The sequence below is a fragment of the Capra hircus genome, chromosome 26 (assembly GCF_001704415.2).
Source record: "Capra hircus breed San Clemente chromosome 26, ASM170441v1, whole genome shotgun sequence".
NCBI classification, from domain to species: Eukaryota; Metazoa; Chordata; class Mammalia; order Artiodactyla; family Bovidae; genus Capra; species Capra hircus.
The window spans coordinates 16382306-16405734 of NC_030833.1; the positions used below are offsets into that span (position 1 = coordinate 16382306).

The 23429-nt window shown below is 37.2% G+C and overlaps 1 protein-coding gene across 1 annotated transcript in view; it reads right to left on the reverse strand.

Annotated features, from left to right (window-relative positions):
• The window catches only part of ATRNL1 (attractin like 1), an 808908-nt gene that overhangs the window by 749700 nt on the left and 35779 nt on the right, over nucleotides 1–23429 (reverse strand). The window contains exons 2-5 of the mRNA XM_018041487.1: nucleotides 17508–17591; nucleotides 16287–16400; nucleotides 6404–6532; nucleotides 4847–5055 (exon numbers count right to left, since the gene is read on the reverse strand). Coding sequence (XP_017896976.1) covers nucleotides 4847–5055; nucleotides 6404–6532; nucleotides 16287–16400; nucleotides 17508–17591 — 536 coding nt within the window. The remainder of the gene's footprint in view (nucleotides 1–4846; nucleotides 5056–6403; nucleotides 6533–16286; nucleotides 16401–17507; nucleotides 17592–23429) is intronic.

Genomic DNA, 23429 nt, shown 5'->3' on the forward strand with positions numbered 1-23429 from the left:
ATAAAATTAGCAGTTTTAAGTTTTTCTACATTAGGTAAGTTTCTATAAGCAAGGAACCTCTGTCCAGCACAGAACAGTCTATGAATTTTGTTGTAGCCCACAACTCAGGCCTTTGTTCCATTCTCTCTCTGTATTCCCTTCCTTCATGATCTCAGCTGAACTCATGGTTTTCGGTATCAACTATTTCCAATTTAATGTTTTTAAGCCAGTCAGCCCCAAACAATATAGACCTCTCTCTACTAAAGTCCAATTGCCTTTTCAACATCTCCTCTAAAACCTCTAAAAGATATCTCAAACATAACATACCAAATCCAAACTGATCTTCCTCCTAAAGTCTCCCTCATATCAATTGATGACAACTCTATCTTATAAGGTCAAAAAATCTTAAAGTCAATTTTAGTGTAGTTTAAATGTCTCTTTTCTTTCTCCCTTTATTAAACTTCTAAAGGAAAATGTAAGTTATGCTGTGTACTTAGACACACTATCCTAAAGTAACTATGTCCTAATACGTTACATGACCTACCCTGAAAAAAATAATTTACGATAAAATATTCATGGATCTGAGATAAAAGATTTCCTATTTTTCTAAAACAAACAAAATCATCAAGTTTTTACAACTTGAAAAATGCCATGGAGTCTTAAGTGCATGCTTTGGTAGTCAACACTGCCACCCAATGGCAAATACTAAAATCTAAAACCAAAGGACAGAAAGAAAGTACCTGACCAGACAGTTCAAATTCAAATGTTCACCTCAATATTTAAAATTATGTTTTATTTATCAAGTAAATTTCATAATTTATTGGAGTACTAGTCTACTGAAACATCTGTACTTGAACGTCCACATAGCACCAAACAGGCAAACTAAACATTTTTAATTCATTCATTTAAGGAAAAAAAAGAAAACAATTTGAGTGCCTACTATACAACAGGCACTAGAGAAGATGCTGTGGATATAAAGATGATCAAAACACAATTATTCTTAACTTCATGGAGTTTACATTCCAGTAGGAAAGATAATCAAAGAATCACACAAACATAACTGCAGTAGATGCTACGAACTTAAAGGATTCAGTGCTATGAAAGCATCTAACAGGAATATCTGACCCGAGAATGTCGAGAGTGTGAAGGAGGAAGTGCAGAAATAAGAAAGGTCTTGAAATAGTTAGGGACAAAGAACATGCAAGGAGCTGAAATAAATCCAAACAAAGTGTAACTTTAAAGAATCAGAAACACTATAGAAAACTATCAAGTTACCTGACTTATACATTAAGATGCTATCTTTTAATCAATAATCGAAAAGGCTGCAAACATCCAACTTCAATCCTTACCTGAGAACTATGACAGACCTGGACTGAAAAGGAATACTGAATATTCATAAAGAATTAGAAGGACTAAATGACAGAATTGAACAGGATATTCTGGAATAGCAAAGGACTGGGGACGATTTTTCAATGTCCAAGTAATGATCTTCTATACAAAACCTGGTAATCTGTTTCCAACTTCACAGGATTGGGGGGAGGGAACGTCTTGTGGCAATAAATTCAGATTTGTATCCGGAAGCCTGCTGATTTGTCTTTCCTACCTGCCGACTACTACCATCCATTCCGCATCGTCAAGGTTTTCTGAGCGGACACGAGACAACTGTTCAACACATTCCTTGTCAATTATGGCAACAAGCTATACTTTAAAATATTTTATTTGTATTTTTTCTTTATTTAGTAGATTCTAATCATCTGAACCTCCTGCCCCATTTAGGAAAATCTCTAACTGTGTGGATTTTGTTCAGAAACAAAATCTATTCCCACACAATTCAGAAGGTAGGGGTAAGACTAAATTTAGTCAAGTAGACATTACTGAGCAGGCTTGCAAATCTTCGTAAGTGATAACAAAGATGTGGGGAGAGTTTAGAACTTCTCTACCCAAGCCTGCAGCGTGCCGTATCCACAGTAAGGACATAAGGGCGGTACCCCGGGATTCAGTGGCAGCGACAGGAATATCCTAATCAAACTTTTCTGTGGTGGGAACCAACCCACTAGCCTTCTGTTACACCTACCCCTTTGCAATCAAGGTTTTTACAGCCTTCCCATCTCCTTTGTGAGCTACCCAATGTCCTTTTGTATTAGTCAGAGTACAGGTTAAAACAACCAAAAGTAAGTTGCTTAAATAAGCTAAAAGTTCATTCTTTTCTCATAAAACACATTCTACAGGCAAATATGCAAGTGCTACCAGTTACCACAGTTACTGCCATTTACCAGCCATCGTTAAAGATCTCAGTGACGTAAAATTCCCACACAGCGTTTCTACTCATATCCTTCTGACCTAACACAGTATAATAACCATGCTAGATGCAAAGAAGGCTGAGGAATATGGTATGCAGCCAAAGACCATGTGCTTGAGAGCTACAAACTCAGTGAATTCTATCACCAAAAAGAAGGCAAGAACAAATCCTGGGAGGCAGAGGCCCCTGACCTACACCCCAATAACTGCCTTTTCTGCTCAGGGAAGCCAGAACTGTATCTGTTGCTTACAGTCAAACCAAAGACTTCCAGAGGTTCTGATTTTTTAGAGTTATGTAAGAGAGAAACCTTGAGCCACTCTGATTAGGGAGTTGATTGGGGGCAGGGGCGGGGGAGAACACATAGCTACTTGAAGCTCTGCTTCCTTAAATACAAAATTAGGGATCAGATCTGAGGCTCAAAGAAACCAGACTATACATCATCTGTCTTGAAAGAAGCACAATATCCATTTCACCAAACACTACCCATAAAATATTCATCAGAGATAAATTAATTACTGAGAGGCAGTAACGATATGCAAATGTCTGGTTTCTATGTAATATTTTATAATTTATAAAGCACTTTCACATTATCCTCATTTTTAAAATGTATGTGTACACGTATTCATGTGTATGTGTTAATACATACATATATATATAAACTTCATATTATCACTTTGCTTTAAAAGTAAACATACCCAGTATTTGTTCCCCCATTTCCACTTTCTTTAAGACATTTAAGAGTCAAGAATTTTTATGATTTCAGGCCCTCCTGACAAGAATAATAAAATGTGAAATGCCAATAAACAGAGCCAGAAAAACAACAGGTAACATTTTCAACCAGATATATATTACAAAACACCCAGAAAATAAAGTATTTTAAAGATGGAAGAAAAGAACAAAGAAAGGACAGAGATGTTCATAGGGAATATTTTACAAATATATTTCTCATTTGCTTTTAAGACTGTTGAGATGAGCTGGGGACTAATAGCAGATGAAGAGAAGTTAGAAAAAAACCTTGCATATAAGCTATACTTCTATTTCTCAGGCCTTAGCTTAAGTATATTCTTGATGTACTTACTAGTCCCTCCAGAGAAAAGGACATTATTTTAGATTCAAGACTGAAATGGAAAAAAAAAAAAAAAGATACCTCAAGGCACTTTTAAGGGAAGAAAGGCCATGAATTATTAAAATAGCCACTCAACAAAATACATGCCTCTATAATTAAAAAGACTGAGAAACTTGTATCTGTCATAATCATAATAGGGAATCAAATGCAACTCAATAATCACTGATATTTCATATGGTTGGAGTAACTGATTTTTTAATGAAATAACATGTGTTAAAGATGGGCATAATTTATGGAAAGCCTAAAATAATTGCTCCAAATAACTACTCAGCACACTCAGCCACATTTGTTTAATTTGTCCGAGGAAAGTTAAATATGAGGAGCACACTCTCTTTGGTTTTTACCTGGGTCTAATAGGAACACTGCTACTACTGCTACACATGGTCATGTAACTTTAGATTACGTATTTCTTGAGTCAAAGTTCCCCCATCAACAGGATTAATACACAGGATTCTCAATGTGTCAATACAAGTTGCACAAAGCAAGCTCTTGGTAGGTAAGTACTGTAGTTGGCCAAAGAGTTCGCTGGGATTTTTCCGTAACATTGCAAGGGAAAAACCCAAATGAATGCTTTGGCCAGCCCAATATATAAATATATTTTATACAGGCCAGCCCTATATAATAGTAAGATTTATGATTTTATACCCAAATACTTAAAGCTAAAACTTATCAATGTACTCTAAATGTAACCTTTAATAATACATGTTGATAAAAATTATTTAGAAATTCTTCCCTAATTCTTACTGCTTTTGCCACAAGCAACTGAAAAACTTTTTAAAATATTCTATGTTCTTGTAAAAATAGCCACAAGAGGTCAGTCTTTACTAAGAAAGAAGTTTAATATAGTCCAGTACCTTCTAAGATAGGCATCTACTTTCGCAATATGCTATTTATGTTACCCATTATAAATCAAGTTTTGATGTACCAGGTGTTAATTTTAGCCAAGCCACCAAATCTTTGGGAACTCATCAAAAAACTAAAGAAAATCAATAATCATACATCTACAATTTAAAGAGTTTCATTTATAACTTTACTTGATTCTCGTAGTAGCATGTAGACAAAATCTTTACTGATTTGTGAAAAAAGTGAAAGTAGTTCAATCATGTCCAATTCTTTATGATCCCAGAGACTACAGACCACCAGGCTCCTCTGTCCATGAGACTTCCCAGGCAAGAATACTGGAGTGGATAACCATTCCCTTCGCCGAGGGATCTTCCCCACCCAGGGATAGAACCTGGGTCTCCTGCATTGCAGGTAGATTCTTCACCATCTGAGTCACCAGGGAAGCCTTATGAAGAAGCAAATTATTAAGACGCTGACTATTACTGAAATTCTAAAAATAAATCTATGAGATTTGGGTGTGCACACTACAGCAAATGAGTGTAGATATTATTTGTATTAATATATTAGCTATGTGACTATATGTTCAAAAAGCCACTTACCTTGCCAACTATCGTTGCAGACACACAACTTTTCTCCTGTTAGGTCACAGTAACCATGATCTGGACTGCCGCAATTGGCTTTACAGTAGGGGATATCACAAGCTTCACCCTTCCAGTATTTATCACATTCACAATACGCTTGACTTGAAACAGAGACACTAGTTGTACACTTCCCGTGACCAGAGCAATTGTTAGGGCAAGAATTGATTCTGTAAAATATAATTCATATATATTCAAATTCAAGATGATGAGAAAAATAATCTGGGCTGGTATTTTCTTAAATTTACAAATGTTATATGTGTCCGTGTGTTTCATTTAACACGTTTTACAATGTGACTTCAATTCTTTACTCTGTACCTTTTTACCCCTAAGGCGATTCAGGTATACGTATCTTCAACTGGCCTCAGTTCATTCAATGAGTTTACTCTGCTAACAAGACTACACACTCAACATCTGCAGGATCTAGACAGTTCTAAGCACAATGTTTGGTAAATATTCAAGTACTCAAATGTTTTACAGGGTATGAGTACACTTTATAGGAAAAAAATAAGGTCATGAATATGTGAAACAGTAAGAGAAGGCAAGACATAAACTGGTTAAAAGATACTTAAATAGCATGCTATCACCTAAACACTGTTGTGGAAGTTAAAAGGTGTTTATCAGACTTTATTTTAAGGCTCCCTAACTGATTATATTTTACTATATATTTATTCTCCCTTGTGTACATGCTTGATACAAATAAATTCTATAATAAATTGCTGATTCAAGGATATTTAGGATGTCTTATTCCTCATTAAAAATCCTCAGTTATTATTTTCTACATTACTGAAGAAAACAAACAAACAAACAAATGTATCAAATTCTTCTGTGGTCATTCCTAATGAAAACAATGAAAAGAATCTCTGGCTAATTCACTTCACCCTTGGACTTCTATAAAAATTTGCATGGAGAGTTAGATATAAGAGACACACAAGAAATATTATTTTTCTAATTTTAAAGAGACAGTGGTATATAGCCACTTACCTTATCTCCTAAGCCTCAATTTTCTCATGTGCAAAATGGGGAAAATACTCACTTGACAGAACTGACATGAAGAGAATTAAAGAGTCTTATTGTATATACAGCATTCAGCACAGTTTCTGCAATAAGAAGGACTATGAAAATGTAGCTCTCTTCATAAAATACCATGGAGCACAGAGGGGCAGATGACAGCTCTCTGCAATCCTGAGCATTTGGGACTTAAAGTTACACTCAGTGTGTGCTTCTTTAATCATTTCCCATTGATTTTTAATTTTGTAATTAATTTTCAACCAAACCTAACTTGTTACCATGGTGCCCTGAGACTTACAAATTATCCTAATACAAGCTTAGACAGGATTTGGGGGATCATATTATTAAAAATCTTATGTAACTTAGGAAGAGATGCTGTATATTTTGGAATTTAACACCCTAGCCGACTCCTGGTACATAAGACATTTATACAAACAAACAATAAACTCTTTTATGTCAAATTATAAGAATCATTATTACAATATAAATTAAAAAAAAAACACCTACGAGTAAAAAATGTTGAAACCAGTTAAATTATATGCAGCATCACTAAAAAAATGTAACAGTGCATAGCCAGATGTTGTAACGACTTCAGGCACAGTTTCATTTCCCCGTATTTCAGGAACTATCAAACCACTGTAAGAGAGCAAAGTTGAACATTGTGTATATTAATGTACGTATGACTGTTAATCACATAAGACTTATTCAAAATATTCTTTTCACAATCATTAACTATCTATTGTATATTACAATGGGTAACAAGAAGAATAAATCTGAAAAGAGTTCCTAGTCATTTCTCACCAGTGAGCTCTACTGCTGCTGCAGACAGATTAACATCTACTCTCAGGCCACCATACTCCTTTCTCTCAACACTAGACTGTAATGTCCCATTTCTCCCCTTTGCCCTGTTGTCCATTCTCTCATAAGACCATAGGGTGCTCTTTTACTTAAGTTATATGTAAACCTTCATTTAAAGATACCTTGGGAAAGAACTGTTGTTGCTAAGCTGCTAAGTCGTGTCTGACTCTTTGGAACCCCATGGACTGTAAGCCCGCCAGGCCCCCTGTCCATGGGATTTCCCAGGCAAGAATACTAGAGCAGGTTGCCATTTCCTTCTCCAGGGGATCTTTCTGATCCAGATATCAATCTGCATCTACTGCATTGCAAGGCAGATTCTTCACCACTGAGCCACCTGGGAAGAACTAATATGGTTAAAATGTCCATACTACCCAAAGCAATACTACCTTTATTTTCTTGGGCTCCAAAATCACTGCAGATGGTGACTGCAGCCATGAAGTTAAAAGGCGCTTGCTCCTTGGAAGAAAAGCTATGACAAACCTAGATAGCATATTAAAAAGCAGAGACATTACTTTGCCAACAAAGGTCAGTCTAGTCAAAACTATGGTTTTTTCAGTAGCCATGTATGGATGTGAGAGTTGGACCATAAAGAAAACTGGGCGCTGAAGAATTGATGCTTTTGAATTATGGTGCTGGAGAAGACTCTTGAGAGTCCGTTGGACTTCAAGAAGAGCCAACAGTCCATCCTAAAGGAAATCAGTCCTGAATATTCATTAGAAGGACTGATGCTGAAGCTGAAACTCCAATACTTTGGCTACCTGATGCAAAGAACAGACTCATTGAAAAAGACCCTGATGCTGGGAAAGATTGAAGGCAGGAGAAGAAGGGGACGACAGAAGATGAGATGGTTTGGTGGCATCACTGACTCAATGGACATGAGTTTGAGTAAACTCCAGGAGTTGGTGATGCACGGGGAAGCCTTGCATGCTGCAGTCCATGCGGTCACAAAGAGTCAGACATGACTAAATGACTGGACTGAACTGAACACAAAGCTCTACAGAGTCAATGGCATTCTTAGCAAAACACCCATGACATTGTTCATGGAACTAGAACAAATAATCCTAAAATTTGTATGAAACCACAAAAGATCTTGAATAGCCAAAGCAATCTTGATTAAAAAAAAAAAAGAACAAAGCTGGAGGTATCCTGCTCCATGACTTCTGGCTATAAAACAAAGATACAGGAATCAAAACAGCATAGTTTTAGCATAAAAAGAGACAAAAAGATCAATGGAACAGAATAGAAAGCTCAGAAATAAACCCACACACTTTATGGTCAATTAATCAATGACAAAGGAGGCAAGAATATACAATGGAGAAAAGCTGGTCTCTTCAACAAGTACTGCTGGGAAAACTGGATGGTTACATGCAAAACAATGAGATTAGAACATGCCCTCAAACCATATACAAAAATAAACTCAAAATGGATTAAAGACTTAAATATAAGACCAGAAACCATACTACTCCTGGGAGAAAACTTAGGCAGGATACCCTTTGACATAGTTGTAGGATTATTTGGGGGGATCTGCCCCCTCAAGAAAGGGAGACAAAAGCAAAAATAAACAAATTGGACCCAATCAAACTTAAAAGTTTTTGCACAGCAAAGGAAACCAGCTGCAAAACAAAAAGAAAACCTACTAAAAGGGAGAAGATATTTACAAATGATGTCTGATAAGGGGTTAATGTCCAAAATATAGAAAGAGCTCATAGAACTTAACATTAAATTTAAAAAAATTTTTTTTACCTGATTAATAAAATGTGTCTATGCGAAGACATGCATAGACATTTTTCCAAAGAAGACATACAGATGTACAACAGGCACATGAAAAGATGCTAAACATTACTAATCATTAGAGAAACGCAAATCAAAACCAGAATGAAACATCACCTCACACCTGTCAGAATGGCTATCATCAAAAAAGACGATGTAATAAATGTCAGGGAGGGTGTGAAGAAAAGGGAACTCTCTTGTACTCTTCATGGGAATGTAAATTGATGCAGCCACTACAGAAAACAGTATAAAAGTTTCTCAAAAAATTAAAAACAGAATACCGTATGACCCAGCAATTCTACTCTGGGATATATCTAAAGAAAATTAAAACACTAATCCAAAAAGATATATGTATTCCAATGTTCTTAGCAGCATTATTTCAAAGTCAAGATATGGAGGCAACCTAAGTGTCTACCAAGAAATGAATGGATAAAGAAGATTAGCATACACACACACACACACACACACACACGCACACGCACACGCACACGCACACTGGAATATTACTTAGCCATAAAGAGAATGAAGTTTTGCCATTTGCAATAACATGGATGAACCTGAAAGGTATTTTGCTTAGAGAAGCAACTCAGAGAAAGACAAAGAAACACTGTATGTTTTCACTTACATGTGAAATTTAGAAAAAAAAAAAAAGACAAATGAATAAAACAAAATAAAAACAGACTCACAGACACAGGGAACAAACCAATGGCTACCAGTGGGGAAAGGGGTGGTGGAGGGAACAAGATAGGGGAAGAGGATTAAGAGGTACAAAGTACTGGGTATAAATAAATAAGATACAAGGACATAACATACAGCACAGAGAATATAGCCAGTATTTGATAATAACTTTAAATGGGATATAATCTATAAAAATATCAAATCAATGTTGCATACCAGAAACTAGTATAATATTGTAAAGCAACTATACTTCAATTAGATAAATAAAATCAAATAAAACCACCTTGGTACTCTCTAACAAGTGACCTTATAGCCATACTCTTCCCCACTTTCCCTTCATGAGCAAATTCTCATGAAGCTAGACAGAACACTTCATCCAGATCAGCTAAGTGATTACAATGATATTCCAGTTAAAGTTGCACATCTGCAATACATTAGCCTCGTTTTAGATTATCTTAACATACATACTTTTTATAATTCTTTAGAATTTTGCATACTTATGCAAATTAGATCAATATATAATTATTCCAAAAGACAATAAACACAGAAGAAAATGAAGTTTGTTGGGGAAAAATATAAAGCAGGAGTTCTATATTAATAACTGGTATTTCTCCCTTTTTAAGCATCCTTGTTCAGAGGGGGAAATTACATATCTTCATTTACTTATACCATACTATCCTCTCTAAATCTATGAAAACATATAAGAAAAAATAAGCTGCTAACAACAAATTACTTTATTCAAAATACCCAATTCCTTTAGACACTGTTAAACTTATGTTTAGGTACCAACAGGTACTGAAGACCCTCATTCAGATTGTATTTGACAGAACAAAATGAAATACTATAGTCAAGTAATTCATTTTGCAAACACATTTTAAAAAGCAAACAAATTAAAAAGTAAACAACTCTTGATGTTTTAAATATTATTATAACATTTACTAGCTTATGTTTGTGAAGGAACAAAAGATTTTAAAAGACTGTCAACAGAATTAATTTCTATAAGACCAGTTTTAGTTACACATATATAATTTTCACTGTAGTGAGATTATATCACATGAGTACATTGCTAAAAATAATATTCCCAGATCTTTTTAACAGATATGACTAAACGCTCTGAAACAGATGAAAAGAGCAGATTTGTTTGCTGGCTGTTTGTTTGTAAGTGTTTTAAAAACAATAAATGAAAGAAGATTCCCACTTCCCACATAACATACCTATTTGGACCAACTAACCTTCTCACTGAAGTCAACTAGAAAAGGAATTGGCCCCATCATTTCTCCATACAGGCATTCACTAATTTCAAAGTGGGAGGTCAGGTTCAAAGGGCTAAGAAACTGGACTGTTTGACAGAGCTAGGAAACAGAGTGTAGAACACGGAACCCCCTTTGACCTGAGACCCCAAAGATTAGGAGTAAAAGTGAACCCATGAAAGACAGGCCCTTCAGAAACTACAGTATGGTTGGGAATCACCTCAACACCTGAATCAGAATTCAGCTGGCTGTGAATTTCTAGTGTCCCCAGCATTCTCTGGGAATATAAAAAATTCCTAGGCCTCAAATTATTATTATTAATGATTTTACCATCAAGGTGTCCAGCACATGGTCGTCCAGCACACAATAAAAAAAATAACACATATCCATTACAACCCATCTCCAATAAAATGGAGAATTATATATAGGTCTGTCTTGCCTACAGAATAAAGTCAATTTCTTTAGTGTGGTAACAAGAAAGCAATGTTACAGTGATCAAGGGACAATAAAACCAGGCTTATATTCTGATTCCATTGCTTACAAGTTAAGCAACTCTGAGCCATTCACAGAATCTCTCTGTGCCTCAATACTCCATTTACAAAATAGCAATAATACCTACCTGAAAGGTTACTGTGAGGAGTCAATGACTTAATGTATATATAAAGGACTTGATGTATATATAAATGTTACCTGGCACATGAGCATTCAGGAGATGCTATTGATTACCGTTTATAGGGTACTCTGGCTCCCACCTATCCCTTCATATTTCCTATCATCAAGCTACTCATCACTACTTACTACTGTCCCAAAATATAATGTTCTTTAGGCTGTATATGCCACTATGAACAAAGCTAGTGGAGGTGGAATTCCAGTTGAGCTATTTCAAATCCTAAAAGATGATGCTGTGAAAGTGTTGCACTCAATAGGCCAGCAAATTTGGAAAACTCAGCAGTGGCCACAGGACTGGAAAAGATCAGTTTTCATTCCAATCCCAAAGAAAGGCAATGCCAAAGAATGTTCAAACTCCTGCACAGTTGTATTCATCTCACACACTAGCAAAGTAATGCTCAAAATCCTCCAAGCCAGGCTTCAACAGTACGTGAACCGTGAATTTCCATAGGTTCAAGCTGGATTTAGAAAACGTAGAGGAACCAGAAGTCAAATTGCCAACATGTGTTGGATCATCAAAAAAGCAAGAGAGTTCCAGAAAAACACCTACTTTTGCTTTATTGATTAGGCCAAAGCCTTTGACTGTGTGGATCACAACAAACTGTGGAAAATTCTTAAAAAAGATGGGAATACCAGACCACCTGACCTGCCTTCTGAGAAATCTGTATGCAGGTCAAGAAGCAACAGTTAGAACTAGACATGGAACAACTGACTGGTTCCAAATCGGGAAACGAGTACGTCAACGCTGTATATTGTCACCCTGCTTATTTAACTTATATGCAGAGTACATCATGAGAAATGCTGGACTGGATGAAGCACTCTATACAACCTAATCAAGGTTGCCAGGAGAAATATCAATAACCTCAGATACGCAAATGACACCACCCTTATGGCAGAAAGCGAAGAACAACTTAGGAGCCTCTTGATGAAAGTGAAAGAGATGGGTGAAAAAGTTGGCTTAAAACTCAACATTCAAAAACTAAGATCATGGCATCCGGTCCCATCACTTCATGACAAACAGATGGGGAAACAATGGAAACAGTGAGAGACTATTTTGGGGGGGCTCCAAAATCACTGCAGATGGTGACTGCAGCCATGAAGTTAAAAGATACTTGCTCCTTGGAAGAAAAGCTATGACAAACCTAGATAGCATATTAAAAAGCAGAGACATTACTTTGCCAACAAATGTCCATCTAGTCAAAGCTATGGTTTTCTTCAGTAGTCACATATGGATGTAAGAGTTGGATTATCAAGAGAGCTGAGCGCAGAAGAATTGATGCTTTTGAACTGTGGTGTTGGAGAAGACTCTTGAGAGTCCCTTGGACTGCAAAGAGATCCAACCAGTCCATCCTAAAGGAAATCAGTCCTGGGTGTTCATTGGAAGGATTGATGCTGAAGCTGAAACTGCAATACTTTGGCCACCTGATGCAAAGAACTGACTCATTTGAAAAGACCTTGATGCTGGAAAAGATTAAAGGCAGGTGGAGAAGGGGACCACATAGGATGAGATGGTTGGATGGCCTCACCAACTCGATGCACATGAGTTTGAATAAGCTCCAGGAGATGGTGATGGACAGGGAAGTCTGGCGTGCTGCAGTTCATGGGGTCACAAAGAGTTGGACACGACTGAGCAACAGGACTGAACAGAACTTTGTTTTTCTCCATCTAGGAAGTCCTACCTAATCCCCACACTTTGTCTTCACTCTTCTACTGACAATGAAAGACACCATGAAAAATTAGCTACTTCTGAAATTATAGAGCACTCTTTTCATAATCTGATTATGACACTTGTTACGTGTAAAAAGCCTGTTTACCTGTCACTCACAGGGCACGTCGACTGTGTGGTGATGCAGCCTCCAAAACCTGGGCATTTCCCAGCTGACAAGAATGTCTCTATTATTTACTGTGGGCTCACAGTTTATGCTAGAGGTGACTCAGGATGGGAGCTGCCCACACCAGAAAGACCAACCAAATGACTGATTCAAGTCCTGGAGCTCTAAGCCACAAGAAATTCACCTGACTTGCAGAGTCAGAATGGGGCTGGAGACTGAGTCTGACCATGCGGCCAATGATTCAATCAATCATACGAAACGCAATTCCCAATTAACTCGATACACCTAAAACTCAGGAGAGCATCCTAAGACACACTGATACATTGGGAGAGTAACATCTGTCCTAAGGACACAGAGTGCTTCCCTGGTAGCTCAGCTGGTAAAGAATCCGCCTGCAATGAAGGAGACTCCAGTTGGATTCATGGGTCGGAAAGTTCCCCTGAAGAAGGTACAGGCTACCTAACTCCAGTATTCTTGAGCTTCTCTGGTCGTTCAGATAGTAAAGAATCCATCTGCGATGTAGGAGACCTGGGTTCAATCCCTGAGTTGGGAAGATCCCCTGGAGGAGGAATGGCAACCTATTCCAGTGATCTTGCCTGGAGAATCCCATGGACAGAGAAGCCTGGTAGGCTACAAGCCATGGGGTCGCAAAGGCAGACACAAATGAATGAGCAAGCACACATAAGGACACAGAAGCTTTGTCTGTGATGCTCTCAGATCTCACCCTATGTGTCTCATTTGACTGGTCCTGATTTTTATAATTTGGAATAAAACTATAATCATAAGTACAGTGTTTTTTCTTGAGTTCTGTGAGTTATCTAGTTAATGACTGAACCTGAGAGGGTTACGGCACCTCTCAACTTGTAACCAGCTGGTCCAGAAGTGCAGATGGACTGGGTACCGCTGAACTTGCAGCTGGTATCTGAAGTGAGGGCAGTTTGGGGGAGGGCTGTGCACTTAACCTATGAAGTCTGACCCAGCTTCAGGTAGGTGGTATCTGCAAGTAACCTGTACCTTACTCCTTACTGCATCCTCCAGGCTTACGGTAGTCTCTGGAACTGGGTAGGTTATCAAACATTTATTGAACAATAAATACTCATACAACTCATTCTTAGTAAAGTACACACAGTATAAGCTTTAAGTTAGGAGACTAGAAGTCCTAATCCTGGCTCTACCAACTATTAGAAGTCAGACTTGATTTCTTTGGGGCTCAGTTCTCTCAACAATAAATGGGAGCTAACAGCACTTCTACAGTGTCCTTATGAGGACGTGATGACATTTAAACTGCCTGGTACAGTGCTGAGAATCAACTGGATATTTAATAAACATGAACTTTCTATCTCCCTCAGGATAGCTAACAGAAACACTTGCTAATGAAAAGTCACTGGTTCCACATTCACGGTCATACTAAATCCCATCCTGCTAATTATCTAACAAAAGTTTCCTTTAGTATCAAGGAAATGGTTGGTAAGAATGTTAATGAATTACTGTTAATTAACAGAAAGTCATCACAACTACTAGAAACACAAATAAAAAGGCACACATCTAAATGATGGTCAGCAAATGTAGACAAAGCTAGAGGAATGAAAGTTATATCTAAATTGCGACAAATAAATGTAATAACCTAGGATCTTATCTAACTATTGCAATGTAATAATTCACAAAGCTCTGCTCCATTTTCCAGCTACTATTCTTAGACAAAGGGTTACTCAAGAACACCCTTTATATAACTTTCAAACAACTCGAAAATTAAGTTCTAAAAGTATCCACAGAGTAAGTATCTAAGGTCCGAAGGAGTCACTTTAAAACAGTCATTCTGAAATACAATTGTTTGTCCAAAAAAATAATAATTTACATTCCTGTTAAAACAGGATAACGACAACATAAACAGTAGAAAGAAAAGTAAAATAAAAAGGAAAAGGGAACAGTAAGCTTTTACCCATATATAAATTTTTAACGATGACAGAACATATAAAAGATACTGGGGTAGGGCGTCCTTAGTGGCTCAGGGGTAAAGAATCTGCCTGCCAATGCAGGAGACTTGGGTTCGATGCCAGGTCCGGGAAGATCCCACATGCCCTGGGGCAACTAAGCCCAGGCACCACAACTACTGAGTCTGTGCTTGAGAGCCCAGGAACCGAAAGTACTGAGCCCCTGAGCTGCAGCCACGGAAGCCTGCACACCCAAGAGCCCCTGCCCTGCAACATGAGAAGGCACCACAATGAGAAGCCCACACACACAACTAGAGAGCAGCTTCTACAGCAAGGAAGACCCAGCACAGACAAAAGAAGTAAATAAAAGTATTTTTTAAAAAGAGAGAGACTGTGTAAACAACAGAAGTAAGGAACAGTGTAACGAATAACTCAACAATCATGCTAGTTAAATTGTACACAAAACCTATACTATAGGCTCAAAATTTTTTCTAATATATTTTCTTCTGTTCATAGAACATTTCATAATAATGTACACACACACATAAAAAAGATTTTTAAATTGATCCTGAAAATGCTGTGATTTTAAAATTTTTTTAATTAAGTCTGACTATCTGACTAACAATAATATATTTTGAAGCAACCAAAATTTCCACACTGTGAGAACTAATACAAACACCTTTATTAAACTGCTACATAAAATATAATCTTTTTTTTACAGAATTTAAAATTTATAATTTCTCTAAAATTAAAAACAACTATAAAATACATGTCTATTCCCAGAGAAGGAAATAGCAACTCATTCCAGTATTCTTGCCTGAAAAATTCCATGGACAGAGAAGCCTGGCAGGCTACAGTCCATGGGGTCACAAAAAGACAAGACGGAGCAACTGAACACACACTATATAACTGTGTGTTCATATTTTTATATATATATATATATATATATAAAATCATGTTATAAAATTTAAACTAACACAATATGTCAATTATATCTCAATAAAGCCAGAAAAAAAAATTTTTCATTTTCTTAAAAAAAAAGTCTATTAATTTTGTCAGTTAGAACTCACGTTAACCTATCCATATAGGCAGTTTTGAAAACATATACAATTCATTTTAAAAATATGAACTATGCATGGCAAGCATAAGGGATACTTATAAATAAATCTGTATTTCTGAGACAGTACTTACTTATCTTTGTTATATCAATGTTTACATTATTATACATACGCCTCAGTTGACATAGTATCAACAGTCTTATACCAGCTTTGAAATTTAGCCACCAATATCTATGCTAAATTTATTTTTGAAGTACAGATGAGTATATATTTAAAATTAATAAACTATACAGTTACTTTTCTACAACTGACTATAAGCTCACCAATTAAACAAAACTACTCACCTAAGTACAGCTATTAAAGGTGCATATATTGAATCTCCATCATAAACATACATATGATCCCAGCTACATTCTGTAGCAAAATGATTGAATCTTAATCTTAACACTGCATTTGGACTGAAAAAAATTAAAATATTTTAAAATTAATATGTAATATGTAAAGCATGTCTGAAGAAATCTTACAATATTTTATTAAAACTCTATTTACAGAAATTTAGCTATAAATCCCCAAGTCATCAGTATAAATGATTGATAAGCAGTCATATGCAATTTGTAAAAAGACATACAACTTCAAAATCTACTAATCAGCCATAGGTATGCATCATCCTTTTCTAAAAATTTAATCAACAGGAAATGTTCTATGTCTTAATTAAGGTAGAGATACATAAATTGTAAACTTCATTGAAATTTTATTGACATGTACACTTAATACATATGCAAACTGTACTTAAATAAAGTTGATTTTTAAATTCAGCACTCAAGACTATTCTTATTTCTGTCAACCTTTAACTACAGGTACTAATAAGGTCTTCAAATTTAATCAGAACATCTCAGTATGATACACTGCCATTTGTTAACAAATAAAGGAGACCACAGGTACACAGGGAATTAATAACTCTAAAGTTTTTAAAAAAGCTTTTAAAGTAACTAAAACAACAACAAAAAATACCCAGCTTTCCAGACTCTTTAAAAATCATAAAACAGTTTAAAAATAACTAATGTCAATTCATCTATGATTCAATCATATGTTAAAATAGATAAATTCAGTCACAACCCTAATTATTGAAAAATGCCTCTAAAAGGACAATTAACTCTTTTACAAAATGTTCTTTTTTTAACACCCTTAAAACTAAAATGATGAACAGTATGAACAAATGGCATAATTCAGCATGGAATATTTTTATACTTTCTATGGAGTTTTCAAATTCTATAACAAGCTATTTAAAATAAGCCAAAAATTCATACTTTATTTAATGCCATAGTGACAGAACTTATAAATAAGATATATGCAAAAATTAAACTACTGTCACAAGGGTATTGTAATTTATATTAAACATGGTATCTAAAATTTATAAATCCCATTTTAAAATATAATGAATAATATTTTCCAACAATAAGCAACAGAATATGTAACTTTGAAGCTGTTATACCTTTATAATGTTTTATATTGATAAGCATTTATCATTGCAGAATAAATTAATTTAACCCAAATTGTATACTTACTAGCCTTCAATTAGCCATGTACATTTAGTTTTATATTTATAGTTAATTGGACCATCTGTTAAATATCCAGAAGGTTCTGTTAACCTAGAAAACAAAATCACAAAGATACATTTAAAGACACTAATCCAAGCTTCCAGAAAGGAGAATTTGTTTACAACTTAAGAAAATTTTCAAATTACCATTTATCTCTCTAAATCTCAATTAAAAAAAACTTGTTTTTTTAAATTTCTTTAAGTTTTTATATGATTGTTTCATTTTACAAACTGGAGAAACATATTGAAAGATTGAACATTATACAGATGGGTTCCATGCTGATGCAAAATGAATTCAGTAACACTTCCTCTGCACAAAAATTAGACAGAGGCAAAAGAAAGATCAAATGCACTTTGAAAGATGCAGATCTATGGAGCAGAAAAATAGTGTATGTACCTAGCACTTTGGGGGGAGGTTACACTATTAGCTCTATTTGTTTTTCATGGAGCAGGATTGCAAAGTAGCTATCACCAGACTTTACCGAATTCAGCTACCTGTTTTTATTATCATTTTCTTTTGCCTACTTTATACCTAGTCCAAGAACTCAATTTTTAAAATAGGGTAAATCAAGGTTTTTTTAATTATCCTCTATTTTAAACACAAAAAAGAAAAAGATAATTAGAAAAGCTTCAGATTTTCAGACTTTTAAAATATTTAAAGAATAACCCAATTCTACTTCATGTTGTTCTTAGCTCCAGCCCATTCATTTTATCAAGAAAAGACAATGTCTTAAATAATTAAGGTATCTTTCCATCTAGCCTTTATATATTTATATAGGCATACATACACACACAGGCTTCCCACGTGGCGCTAGTGGTAAAGAACCCGCCTGCCAGCGCAGGAGACATAAGAGACGCAGATTTGATTCGTGGGTAGGGAAGATCCCCTGGAGGAAGGCATGGCAAGCCACTCTAGTATTCTTGCCTTGAGAATCCCATGGACAGAGGAGCCTGGTGGGCTATAGTCCACAGGGTGGCAAAGAGTTGGACATGACTAAATCGACTCAGCTCGCACACACACATACACAGAAACATACCCTGGGGCTTATCAGCCTTTATACATTCACATATAGATACACACATACACATATATATACATGTACACAAAGTTATCAGGGTCATTATCTAGTTTAAGGCAATATTAAATTCTCCTTATAGCAGTGAGTATTAAAAGCATTAGGAGGGAAAAACGCTTCATTTACCTAAACCAGCATTGACATAAAGGTCAATTAATATAAATGTTACTTATAAATCTTTCAGAATCCCTGAAAATTACTTTGGGCAAAAAAAAAGGGCTAATTCATGCTTGGAAAACTCCAATGTTCTCAAATTAAACTAACACTAAATTTCCTATGTATCAGGTGTTACTGTAAGCACACAATGCTGCTGCTGCTGCTAAGTCGCTTCAGTCGTGTCCGACTCTGTGCGACCCCAGAGACGGCAGCCCACAGGCTCTCCCATCCCTGGGATTCTCCAGGCAAGAACACTAGAGTGGGTTGCCATTTCCTTCTCCAGTGTATAAAAGTGAAAAGGAAGTCGCTCAGTCGTGTCTGATTCCTAGCGACCCCATGGACTGCAGCCTACCAGGCTCCTTGGTCCATGGGATTTTCCAGGCAAGAGTACTGGAGTAGGGTGCCACTGCCTTCTCCGAAGCACACAATGTTACCTCACTTAAAAATCTCAAAAACCTCACGAGAGAGTAAACATTATTAATCCCATACTACAGATAAGAAAACTGAAGTACATTTTTAATAACAGGTTAAATAACTTGTCCTGATTTGTTACTTCCAATAATAGCTCCAGATGAAGTAATTCAGACAAACTTCCACTGAAGATAACTGAGAAAGCTAAAAGAACAATTTTTAAATCTTATAAGAAACAGAATGGTAAGATCTACTAAGCCAAGATCCAGAAGTTGCAAATTCTTTAAGAACTGGGCATCCAGAGTGACTTTTGTTATGGAGAATTTCACCTATTTATTTGAGACTGCCAAAAGGCAGAGAGTGCTCTTAGCAGCCTCAAGGAGAGAGGGGGACAAAAGTTGGAGGCAATAACCTACAAAAGTAGGGGCTCAAATAAACAACGTGGCACTCTGATCTAGAGCATGATGATTTGCTAGTAGGGTGAAGACGTACCAGAAACGAAATCTGCATGGACTGCAACCCAGCTACAAGTCATCGGGATGGCAGAAAACTCCGAGACCTACCACTGGCTTAAGGTGAGACTAGAACTACTACTTGGAGAAGGAAACGGCAACCCATTCCAGTATTCTTGCCTGGAAAACCCTGCGGAAAGAGGAGCCTGGTGGGCTATAGGCCATAGTGTATTAGGCCAAGTCTCCTAACAGAAGATACAAAAACGTTCTCCATAAGAAGATAACATGATCCCAGTCCTCAACTTATTCCTAGCAGTAATGTTTCAAATAAGATGTCTACTAATAAGATGTCTACTATAATCAAAGATCGGAGAAGGCAATGGAACCCCACTCCAGTACTCTTGCCTGGAAAATCCCACGGACGGAGGAGCCTGGTAGGCTGCAGTCCATGGGGTCGCTAGGAGTTGGACACAACTGAGTGACTTCACTTTCACTTTTCACTTCCATGCACTGGAGAAGGAAATGGCAACCCACTCCAGTGTTCTTGCCTGGAGAATCCCAGGGACAGGGGAGCCTGGTGGGCTGCCGTATCTGGGGTCGCACAGAGTCGGACACGACTGAAGTGACTTAGCAGCAGCATAACCAAAAATAATCAGGTATATGAAGATAGAAGACAACAAAAAACAACCAACAGAATAGCTTCAGAAAGAGATCTGAAGAATTCCCAATATGTGGAGATTGTCAGATGTGCCCTACATAATAAACATGATTTACTAAGTCCAAAAAGACAACAGACAAGATTTAAAATTTTGGCAGTTAATTGAAGCCATTAAAAGTAACAGTATGTTTGAAAAATAATGAAGATTCTAATTATGAAAGCTATATTAATCAAAATTAAGAATTTGATGAACAGTTTTAACAACACATTGTTGATGTTGTTACTGCTATTATTGCTGTTGTTCACTTGTCCAGTCATGTCCGACTGTTTGTGACCCCATGAACTGCAGCACGCCAGGCCTTCCTTCCTGTCCCTCACCATCTCCCGAAGTTTGCCCAAGTTCATGTTCATTGCATTAAATATATTAAACACAGCTAAAATAGGATGAGCAATCTAGAAGACAGATCCATAAGAAAATATCCAGACTACAGCAGGATGATTGAGGGTTCAACCCACTGAGTGTGAGTCACTCCAACAAGCAAAACTCCGAGAAGATGAAATCCAAGCCAAGGGCAGGAGAAATATGAAATAGGGACTGGAAGAACAAAATCATATACATTAATTATGGTCTTTTAACACATTAAATAACACATTAAACCCAGATAACAATGAAGGTGTGATTACCCACCTAGAGCCAGACATCCTGGAATGGGAAGTCAAGTGGGCCTTGAAGCAGCATTACGAACAAAGCTAGTGGAGGTCACAGAATTCCAGTTGAGCTATTTCAAATCCTGAAAGATGATGTTGTGAAAGTGCTGCACTCACTAGGCCAGCAAATTTGGAAAACTCAGCAGTGGCCACAGGACTAGAAAAGGTCAGTTTTCATTCCAACTCCAAAGAAAGGAAATGCCAAAGAATGCTCAAACTACTGCACAATGGCACTCATCTTACACACTACCAAAGTAATGCTCAAAATTCTCCAAGCTAGGCTTCAACAGTACATGAACTATGAACTTCCAGATGTTCAAGCTGGATTTAGAAAGGGCAGAGGAGCCAGAAATCAAATTGCCAACATCTGTTGGATCACAGAAAAAGCAAGAGAGTTTCAGAAAAACATCTACTTCTCCTTTATTGACTACACCAAAGTCTTTGACTATGGGGATCACAACAAACTGTGGAAAATTCTTGAAGAGACGGGAATATCAGACCACCTGACCTGCGTCCTGAGAAACCTGTATGCAGTTCAGGAAGCAACAGTTAGAACTGGACATGGAACAACAGACTGGATCCAAATTGGGAAAGGAGTACGTCAAGGCTGTATATTGTCACCCTGCTTATTTAACTTATATGCAGAGTACATCATGAGAAATGCTGGGCTGGATGAAGCACAAGCTAGAATCAAGATTGCTGGGAAAAATATTAATAACCTCAGATATGCAGATGACACTACCCTTATGGCAGAAAGCGAAGAAGAACTAAACATCTTCTTGATGAAAGTGAAAGAGGAGAGTGGAAAAGTTGGCTTAAAACTCAACATTCAGAAAACTAAGATCATGGCATCTGGTCCCATCACTTCATTGGCAAATAGATGGGGAAATAATGGAAACAGTGAGAGACTTTATTTTTGGGGGGCTCCAGAATCACTGCAGATGGTGAAAGCAGCCATGAAATTAAAAGGCGCTTGCTCCTTGGAAGAAAAGCTATGACCAACCTAGACAGCATAGTGAAAAGCAGAGACATTACTTTGCCAACGAAAGTTTGTCTAGTCAAAGCTATGGTTTTTCCAGTGGTCATGTATGGATGTGAGGGTTGGACCATAAAGAACGCTGAGTGCCAAAGAATTGATGCTTTTGAACTGTGGTGTTGGAGAAGACTCTTGAGAGTCCCTTGGACTGCAGAGAGATGCACCCATCCTAAAGATTCAATCCTAAAAGTTTCCATCCTAAAGGAAATCAGTCCTGAATATTCACTGGAAGGACTGATGCTGAAGCTGAAACTCCCTCCAATACTTTGGCCACCTGATGCGAAGAACTGACTCACTGAAACAGACCCTGATGCTGGGAAAGACTGCAGGCAGGAGGAGAAAGGGATGACAGACAATGAGATGGTTGGATGGCATCAGTGACTCTATGGACATAAGTTTGAGCAAGCTCCAGGAGTTGGTGATGGACAGGGAAGCCTGGCATGCTGCAGTCCATGGGGTTGCAAAGAGTCAGACATGACTAAGTGACTGAACTGAATTGAACACATTAAATAAGTATCCTAACAGCTTTGAATAGTATCTATTTGATACACACACATCCACATCTTCTCTCTCTTACACATTTTTATTTACAAGTTGTTATAAGTTAACTTTACAATTTCAGTTCAGCTCAGTTCAGTCGCTCAGTTGTGTACGACTCTGCGACCCCATGAATTGCAGCACGCCAGGCCTCCCTGTCCATCACCAACTCCCGGAGTTCACTCAGACTCACGTCCATCGAGTCAGTGATGTCATCCAGCCATCTCATCCTCTGTTGTCCCCTTCTCCTCCTGCCCCCAATCCCTTCCAGCATCAGAGTCTTTTCCAATGAGTCGACTCTTCGCATAAGGTGGCCAAAGTACTGGAGCTTCAGCTTTAGCATCATTCCTTCCAAAGAAACCCCTTTAGTTACTGTGTGCTTATGACTGAATATGGAGAAGGAAATGGCAATCCACTCCCGCACTCCTGCCTGGAAAATCCCATGGACGGAGGAGCCTGATAGGCTCCACAGTCCACGGGGTTGCAAAGAGTCAGACACGACTGAGCGACTGAGTGACTTCACTTTCATGACTGAATATGAAGAGCAAGTAATACAACCAGTGATGGATACAATGACTCTGGAAACTGTTTCCTTGTTTTGGACAAAAGAGAACTTCTTCACTTAGAAAAAGTATATATTCTTAGGTAGAAACACAGCTTTGTTCGTTGTTGGGGAGCTCATATGTGTTTAGAAGGATGCATACAGAAGAAGCTAATTAAAGGGCAGACTGTATCAGTTACCCAGTGACTCCCACTTCAAAATTTTGCCTACTCTGTGAAAATGGATTTAGGCCCTTTGAACAATTTTCTTTTCCCAGATGGCAGGATACGAAGCCTGCAGACTTTCTCAACAGAG